General features: G+C 34.0%; 1 protein-coding gene across 1 annotated transcript; it reads left to right on the forward strand.

The window, feature by feature from the left end:
- Window positions 1–2,600: 2,600 nt before the first annotated feature.
- On the forward strand, window positions 2,601–9,346 carry LOC106935158 (H-2 class I histocompatibility antigen, Q9 alpha chain-like; the record flags this gene model as incomplete). The annotated part of the gene is made up of 7 exons (XM_015015486.1): window positions 2,601–2,857; window positions 5,326–5,586; window positions 7,498–7,776; window positions 8,101–8,403; window positions 8,826–8,930; window positions 9,195–9,215; window positions 9,342–9,346. Coding segments are annotated over exons 1-7 (1,044 nt in total), but the record flags the coding sequence as incomplete, so codon positions are not given.
- Window positions 9,347–9,351: the final 5 nt, after the last annotated feature.

Raw genomic sequence — 9,351 nt, forward strand, 5'->3', positions numbered from 1 at the left:
CCTGCGCCGGCGACACCGCCCTCATTTTCACCATGACCTGTGTCTCTGCGTCTCTCCTCACCACCTACCACCACCTCTTATGACAGGATGGTTATTCAGTTTTACTCCTTGGAAAAGATGATGGATTTGACCCAACTATTTTCTAATTGAACTGCCTTAGACCTTATTGCCTTAGGAGTCTGGAGTCTAAATGGCCATCCCGGCCTGGAGTCTCTCTTCTCAGTGCGTCAGCGCTCGCTCTGAAGCCATGTAGCGATGGCTAGCAAAACTACTACCAACACTGCACACACCACGAACTCTAAATAACACACTTATAGTGTAAAAAACCCATCGAAACACTCTTAATAAAATCCACAGCATCACTGCACTCCAGTCTCTTCCCGTACCCAAAACTCTCCACAGCGTCTCACATCACGTGTCTCCGTTCTACCTAGCAACAGACCGACAACATATTTTCATTGGTTGTTTCGACATGTAAATAAATAACAATGGCTCTCCTTGTGTATCTGTCTCAATAGAAAAAAGAAACAAATGTGGATTTTGGACACTAAGGCACCAAAACAGAGATTCATTGAGTCTTTGCAGTCAAATTAAACATCAGATCTACATCTTCTGTGTTCTGTTTTATATTGTTTAGTGTTTTTCTTCAAATATTCTTGCTGTTTAGTTTCACATTGTTAAATCAAACTAATGTTAAATATTTAAAAAATATATTTTGCTGTAATTATGTTGGAAGGGACTCGACTCTGATTCTGCTGTTCAAGCTGTTTTTTTATTTAAAAAGATTAAAGCTTTTTAAAAAGATTATGTACAACATGTGTTGTTGGCCCATGTTTTTTATTTGATAAACATTCAAAAAGTTATTAATTTCATGACGTTATTAAATTTGTATTTTTACAATAGCCTACCTTCCGTCTCATGATGGCGTTTTAACTAAAGTCATAAGGGTTAAAAAAGGGCTGCAGGTTTTAATTAGTTTTTTTGTTTGTTTATTCAATGTTACCTGACTGTGGTGTTTTTAATGGTGTAAAGCACTTTGAAATGCTTTGCTGCTGAAATGTGCTATACAAATAAATTTTTCTTTGATTTGATTTTGTTGATGAAAGGTAAGTTTTTGATGAAGTTTTTTTTAAATACAAAAATGTAATTTAAAGCCCACACGATAAGATTCGAGACAATTTTGTAGAAATGTTTATTGGAACCTCTGAGCCTCTTTTTTATTTGTCTTCCTCTCATTGTTATAACCACTGAATACTTTCTGATGCTTACTGATATTTAAAAGCCCCGACTTGCTGATTCTGATTTTTGCTGATACCTTTATCTTTTCAAAAATGTTGGTAAATATAGCAAGAAAGTCACTGATTTGGCAACAATGGGGTGACTATTAACTGCAACATGCAGTCATGATTTGGTGCACCTCTCTTGATCATAATATATTCAGCATTCTGATAAGATGGGCATGTTTAAAAAAATCACCCTCAATGGAGAAAAGCTCTGGGCTCTCAGAATATACAAAGGCTATTATTATGTTAGTGCTGAAGACAGCGAATAAAAGCCGGAGCTCCTACCTTGGTTTAGGAAGACAAACCCTGTCAAACAGTTACTTTAATTACAATAAATTAAACTATAGAAAGACATCATCCTGATGCTACTAGCATGCAGAGGCACTAGCGTAGATTTTTAGTTTAAATCACTGAGATCGCTAGCAAGTGTTGATATTAGAGCTAAAACAGTCTCATAATTCACAAATGCACATGTAACACAACGTGGTTACAGGTCCTGCAAAAATAAGTTTAAACTGACAACTTATTTGTAGAAGAGAAAGAAAACCATTTTGCAAACAGTTGAGGGGGAGGAGGGTAGCAGGGTTAGCCGGACTGATTGACACTAAATTTATTTATTTTTGCAAATGTGAGCAGGGTCTGGGGAGTGGTTGACCTCTGATGACCCCTGGAGAACCTTTTTCTTAATATCTTTAAAATGGTAGCGGCACAAACAAAACAGTTTGCCGCACAAATGTTTGACATCACTTTTATCTGTTTGTACAGCTAGCATAGTTAGTCAGGGCTTGCACAATCGCTGACTTTGCGTCCAAGTATTTGAATGAGAAGTTGCAAAACTTAAGCGATTTGAAGAAAAACTCATAAAAATTGGTGAAACTGAATGGAAAAATAAATAATTTGTTTTACTGGGTAAATATTCCAATTGACAGTTAAGGGGGAGGAGGGTAGCAGGGTTAGCCGGACTGATTGACACTAAATTTATTTGTTTTTGCAAATGTGAGCAGGGTCTAGACATTTTCCAATGTCTAGTCATAATCCAATTTTATATTTCTGTAATTTAAAATCCAATATGTCTTTATTTAGAATTATGAGTGGTCAGAACAAATTAATTGTAGTCATACAACTCAATGGTAAATCTCAATGGCAAGTCTTTTATACCAGTCAGAATGTAATAAAATATTTCAAAGAAGTATTTTGTCTTGTCAAAACATAAGAGATATTTTAATTTACTGACTAATATATCAAGTAATAAAACTATTTCAAATATCTGACGTTTACCAATTCTATGTTAGGACGGCCTGCCATACAGCACGCCTCCAGGAAGTAGTCGTTTCTCAATTGTCTTTATTTATTGAAAAATTGTAAGCTTTACAAACACTCGTACGAAGACAAAAATCTGACAGGTGACACAAACACATGGGAAAACAGAATATGTTTCTGCCGAGAATCCAGACCCTTTAGCGTAGGACTATGGCGATTAGCTGGTTTTTACCAAGCGACAACAATGCTGCTGAATGACAAGATGGGAAACTTTGTGTTTCTGCTTCTCCTGGGAATCCGCAACACTGCAGCTGGTAAGTTAGCAGTACGTTTTTATTTTTACTTTTTTCGATGTGGATGCTATAAATAATTTTAAAAGGGAGAATTTTAAAAGAGTTACGACAACTTTGTAAATCAGAAGTTTACTACTAGACTATCGTTAACTTCTGATTTACAATAGCCCATAACCGGTCTGTTCAATTTACGTTTTCCAAACACATTTAACATGTGTAAGCATTTGAAAAAGCTGATGTTTAACACTTATTTACAATTTGGTAGTCCATTTCTGCAGTATGATGCAGGAAGCTAGAGCACAAAGAAACAATGATAGAGGAAGAAAACTCAGAAATATGGTAAAGTGAAGAAAAAGACAATGGGCCATAAATAGAGGTTACATTTAGGTAACTGTAGATTATTTAATTTATTGTTTCAGAAAGGAATAACAGGTACTTAAGGCAATTTTGTTGTAATATTCTATATATGTCATATAATACCCATATCAGCTTATTATTCAGAAAATATAGTTTACAAGATCATAGCCGAAAGTGGCCTATGTAACAGAACTCCTAATTTTAGAAAATATTTAGATCAGACTGAAGATAATTCTGTTAAGATGTCCAGTTAAGTGTCTTTTCATAAAATTAAGCCAAACTGTATCTCATGTAAAAATAATGCAGATGTTTGAGGTGCTTCTTTTTAAATAGGGCAAAATTACATTAGAAACTGTCAAAAATTATTAAATCTAGAAAAGTATTTTGCTGGTTTTTGTATTTATTTATTTTTTCTTGTTTTGGTCAAATTTTGTTCCGACTCTCCATATGAAAAATAGACTGATTTATTTTTTCTAAACTTGAATAAACTTAATAAACTTGAATTGAATCTTTCTGTAAAGGTAAAATAAAAATCCCTAAACATTTTGCATTTGAAATGTAAAAACCTAAAAATAGGTAAAGGGTCATTCTCTGAATTCGGTGCCTTTTGTGTCCCACAGGTTTATCTCAAAGATTTTCATATAATGCAAACCACATTTTTTGAGAAAATCAAGAAATGGAAATATCTGTGTGTCTTGGTAATATACAATGCAAATATATTTTAAAAAGCATGTTTTAAAAATGTTATGGGTTGTTGAAGTGTAGAAGTCAACCAAATGAGCTTGTCCCCACTGACCAATGTTCATTTTTCACAGAATATAAAACAAATAAAAATAGCCAGTAACTGCAAGTAATTTGTACCATTATCAAATTTTTTAGGTATACATTAACCCAAATAATAGAAATATAAGAAAAATACATGAAATATGTATAAAATAGCACTTTTTAATCCTGTCCCTCAAGTTTTGTTCAACCCTGTAGCAGCATACCAATCCCTCCTTTTTGTAAATAATGGTTAAGTCCCATTTCCTCTGTGACCTGGAAGTGACATCAAGTCTCTTCCTGTTCATTCTGTAAAGAGATTTAAGTGAAAGTTTATTACCTATAATTGGTTATTTTTTTATCCAAATACCGTCATCGTCAAGCTCAACCTTTCAACCCTGTCACGGGCGTAAATTATATTTATTGTTGTTTGGGGAAAAAGTAAAGAATGGTCTTTGAAAAGTATATTAATTTCTTGTTTTCATCATATCATATGTTGCTCAAGACCAGCCAGAGAGTTCATCCCCTTTACAGCCTGGTTAACTTTTGCAATAGGTTCAACCCTGTTACGTGATACACTGTATTGATTTTTTTTTATAGTAACAGCAAAACTAATACTTGTTGGACTGTATGTAAAGTTTAAATAATGATTCAAAAACATAAAAAAAGCCTGATTTAATTTTTATTTTTAAGTGTATTTTCATGATTTATGAGAAGCGCTTTTACATGAAGTTGCAATATTCTAAGTCTAATTATTATAATTCAGAATTAAATAAAATTTACTTACAATTAGTTATTTTAATCAAGGGACAGGTGATCTCAAAGGAACTGGAAGAATTGGTTTAATTATGTTATAAAGTTAAACTCATAGAGGAATGAAATTGTCCCGTTACGGGGTTGAATTTAAAGCAACCCAAATAAAGAAATGCATAATACTGTTTGGAATTTTATGCATAAGATGGGGAGACAAATTTTCTTGGAGGCTCATTGATCAGTGATCAAAAACAAAATGTTTTGTGGTATATTTTTAAGAACCTGAGACCCCAAAATGCACCGAATTCAGAGAATCACCCGAATATCTGCTGATTACTACTTAGAGTACTATAATTAAGATGAAGATAAATAAAGATAGCAGTTTAAAAATAAAATTGTATAAGAGTATGTATTAAATACTTCACTCATGAAATGTTATATGTTTTTTAAATACACCACTCAAAAATCACCAACTTTGAATGGTATTTTAATGTAAAGGTTATTATTATTATTATTATTATTAGATGCAGTTGTTATTACTTGGTTTGTCTAAGTTTCAGAAAATGTTTAATTATGTTATTGTTTTACAAATTCTCAAATCATTGTCTTTTTTTCAGAGTCCCACTCGATGAAGTATTTCTACACTGCATCCTCTCAAGTGCCAAACTTCCCAGAGTTTGTGGCTGTTGCTTCAGTTGATGATGTCCAGATGGTTTACTATGACAGTGACAGCGGGAGAGCAGAGCCCAAACAGGACTGGATGAAGGAGAACATGGATCAGGAGTACTGGAAAAGGGAAGCTGAAAAGTTTTGGCGTCACCAACAAACCTACAAAATCAGCATTGAAATCTTGAAGCAGCGCTTCAACCAAACAGGAGGTTTGTGTTAATTTGATCAGTTACTGATCATTTTTGTTGCTTGTGGGAAGTAGGACACACCATCATACACACACAGACACATATGGTAATCCAATATGTAGAGACTCTACTGGTCAGTGTAATAAAAATACTGTAGAATCATGGCTGAAATTTACATCGATTAATGCAACATTTCTTTTATTAGCCAATACAATCACCTGTTAAACCATTTCACCACTGAGATATTAACCAGTAATAATTGTTAAATGATGAATAAAATTATTTAGTATCAAGACATAAACCTAGAAATGGGGATTTTAAAACACCAGTTATATCAATATCACAATAGTTATCAGTGATACTGAACATTATGTTTATTGAGAAGCCACCATTCTCAGCATTATGTTCTATATTTCAACCAGTTCTTTTTTATTCAATTTACTGCTAAAGAATACCTAAATCTGAGTTACCCAGATTCCAGACTCCCTTGTTGAAAAGGAAAGAAACCAGCTCTATTTCTGAGGACATCACAAGGTTTGACAAATGATGGGGCCCTAAGAAAGACTGATGGAGGCCGAGCACACAGGGTGTTCACGCATCCTTAAAAGGTTTTAAATTCATGTGTCTAAAAATAAAGACTTTGAGTTTCTTAAAGTTGTCACAGAATTCAAGTTGGTCTTCAACACATTAATCATAGGTCTTACAGTTTGTTGTGACAGGACTGTTTAATATTCTACGGAGCAGCAGTTGGTGAAGTCTGAGGTTTACTGGATTTTAAACACGGTGGTCTTACAAAAGAAGAATCGTATTTCAAAAAATGTGGTTCTATTGAGGAAATTACTGCTGAGAAATGGAAAAGTAGTAGAAGATGAAGATAAATGGGAAGCGAGAATCACAGCAGATGCAGCAATAATGGCAAATATGGAAAAAGATTAGAAGGAACAGTAACTAATGTTTTCAGCTGAAGTAAGAATGGGACAATATCTTAATCTCAAAAGTAGCACCATTTCTTCTTCAATCATTTTCCACCCAACACACAGGATGTGATCGGAACATCAGTGACAAAAGTTGAACAATTTTCAGCTTGCTTGTATTTCGTTGCTATCCTGTGTGAACACATCTACGAGTTGGAAATTTCACAAGCACTGATTTCACCCGTCACCTGGCTATGGGAGGGCAAGCGACTTTTTCCTTACTGCACAAGTTCCATAGGAAATTAATGGAGAAGTTGAGAATATAACAATCTCTCCACATTGAGTTACTAGTGGACATTTTCTTCATTGAGAAAAATATCATCAGAGAAACTAATAACTTTTAGTACAACACCCTATTCTAACACACCGACTCAAATTATGCAGATCTGTTTCTTTGTGAATATGAGGTAAATTTAGAATGAAAGACTCGGGCCCTAAAACAATCCGCCTCCTGCCTTTGTTTATCTGGGGAAAGTGATTCATGCATGAAATTTAATGTGGACCAAATAAACCCCAGTGTATTTGAACCCTGCAAAAGGAAGCAGCTTAACAGAACTTATTCTACCCTGGACCCTGACAAAATATCTACACTATAACAATTAACAATTACAAACAAATCTTCAAATTCAAAGTTTATTTTATATCTAAACAGTGGGAAACTCTTAATATCCATTGGTCATAATGGGAAGCAAACAGTATTTGATATTCTTAACATCTATCTTGAATTTGGACTTCTGGTACCTCCATCAGTGTTTACTTGATGCTCAGATTTACTGTCTTTAAATGTTGGCTTCAATTTGTCTGCAAATGTCTTGTTTGTGGAGAATAAATGATATCTGCTGTATGAGTCATTTTTTCAATTTGAAGCTTTTTTTAACCAAATGTAGCTTCAGTTTAGACTGTAATTGTTAAAATTATGTGAGGTTTTAATGACTTCTGTATCACCCTGTGTTCCCAGGTATGCATGTTTACCAATGGATGTATGGCTGTGAGTGGGATGAGGAGGCAAAAGTGGAAAAAGGCTTTATGCAGTACGGGTATGATGGAGAAGACTTCATAACCTTTGACCTGAGCACAAAGAAGTGGATCGCTCCAACACCTCAAGCTGTCATCACCAAAGATAAATGGGACAATAACAGAGGTTGGATTGCTCTGGCAGACAGCTTCCTCAACCAGAGGTGTCCTGATTGGGTAAAGACATATATGATCTATGGCAGGACTTCTCTCATGAGAACAGGTAGAACCAGGTGACCTATTAGTTCACTGAAGAAATATTCATTTATCTGTAATTTTAATGTTTTGGGAAACATCTTTTTTCATTCAGTTGTTTTTTATTCTTTCTCTTGACGACTCTGATTTCTTACTTTCTATTTGGCTCATTTATAAGAGATTCCTTCATCTTTAGTCTCAACATTACATTTGAAAGAGTTGACAAGTATCATGAGTATTTCTAAACAGCGTACCTAACTTGGTAATAAAAGTAAAACTAGAGTGTTAAAATCAAAGTGTCTGACAGAGAAACTCCATTAGATCAACATTTCTTTGCTTTTTCCCACTATAGAGAAACCTTCAGTGTCTCTCCTCCAGAAGTCTTCCTCCTCTCCAGTCTGCTGCCACGCTACAGGTTTCTATCCTAACAAGGCAGAGACGCTCTGGAGGAAAGATGGAGAAGAGATCCATGATGGTGTGGTCAAAAGAGAAACCCTCCCTAACAATGATGGGACCTTCCAGATGAGTGTTGATCTGGATCTGTCATCCGTTTCATCTGAAGACTGGAGCAACTATGAATGTGTGTTTCAGCTGTCAGGAGTCAATGAAGACATCGTCACCAAACTGGAGAAATCCAACATCTTGACCAATGAAAGTAAGACCTTTATCAAAGTTGTTGATGAACCAAAAATTACTTAAAATTATTGAAGTAATTTAGTTGACTTTACAAGATTTTTGCAGACAATTTAATTGGTTAAAATATATACTGTTTAATCTATTATGTCATTTTAAGTATTGGTTTTGTTACCAAAACCATAAAATATCTGAAATATTTTAACCTGTCATTTACTTATAACTAATGCTAAAACCAAGACTGTTTTATTTAAAAATTCTCTTTAAGAACAAAAGGAAAGTGAAATAATTACCAATTATAGGTTCAAACTTCTGTAACAGCAGAATAGCAGACTTGAGCATTTTATACAGACTATAAACTAATTGAGGTAGCATGGTACATGTTTGCTGTTTGGTTAAGAAAAAAAAGTCCAACAATGTTTTGGTTTGTGATTTATTTCATAGGGAATTGGATCACGGTAATCACCACTGGAGCAGTGATTATTGCTGCCGTTGTTGTCGCTGTGGTTGGAGTCATTTTCAGAAATCCAATCAGTGAGAAACTATTCAGTGAGTTTTTTTGTAATTTAATCCTAAATCTATGTTACTATGCAGATTATATTTTTTACACTGGTATAAAAATCATTATAATACAAATTAAAATTTAAGGTCAAAGTGAAACTATAAAGTTATACTGCTTTTTACATAAATGAACACTTGATTACTGCATGTCCAGTTTAAGGATAAAAACAGTTAAGAAACAATACTGTGGATTAAATGTGGGAACTGAAGTTGGTTACTCTACAAACTAAAAATATATTTTTCGTTTTACAGAAACCAAACGACCTCCAACTTGTAAGTAAAACACATTACATAATTTTCTATAAAATTTAAAATGCATGATCCAGTCCAAAGATTTATTAATAATGTTGTTTTTTATGTTGTGTAAGATCAGCTAACACTTTATTTCTCCTTCCATAGATATCAATAA

Source organism: Poecilia latipinna, unplaced genomic scaffold (genome assembly GCF_001443285.1).
Source record: "Poecilia latipinna isolate Pla-1442-1.1 unplaced genomic scaffold, P_latipinna-1.0 Scaffold1917, whole genome shotgun sequence".
Classification (NCBI taxonomy): Eukaryota; Metazoa; Chordata; class Actinopteri; order Cyprinodontiformes; family Poeciliidae; genus Poecilia; species Poecilia latipinna.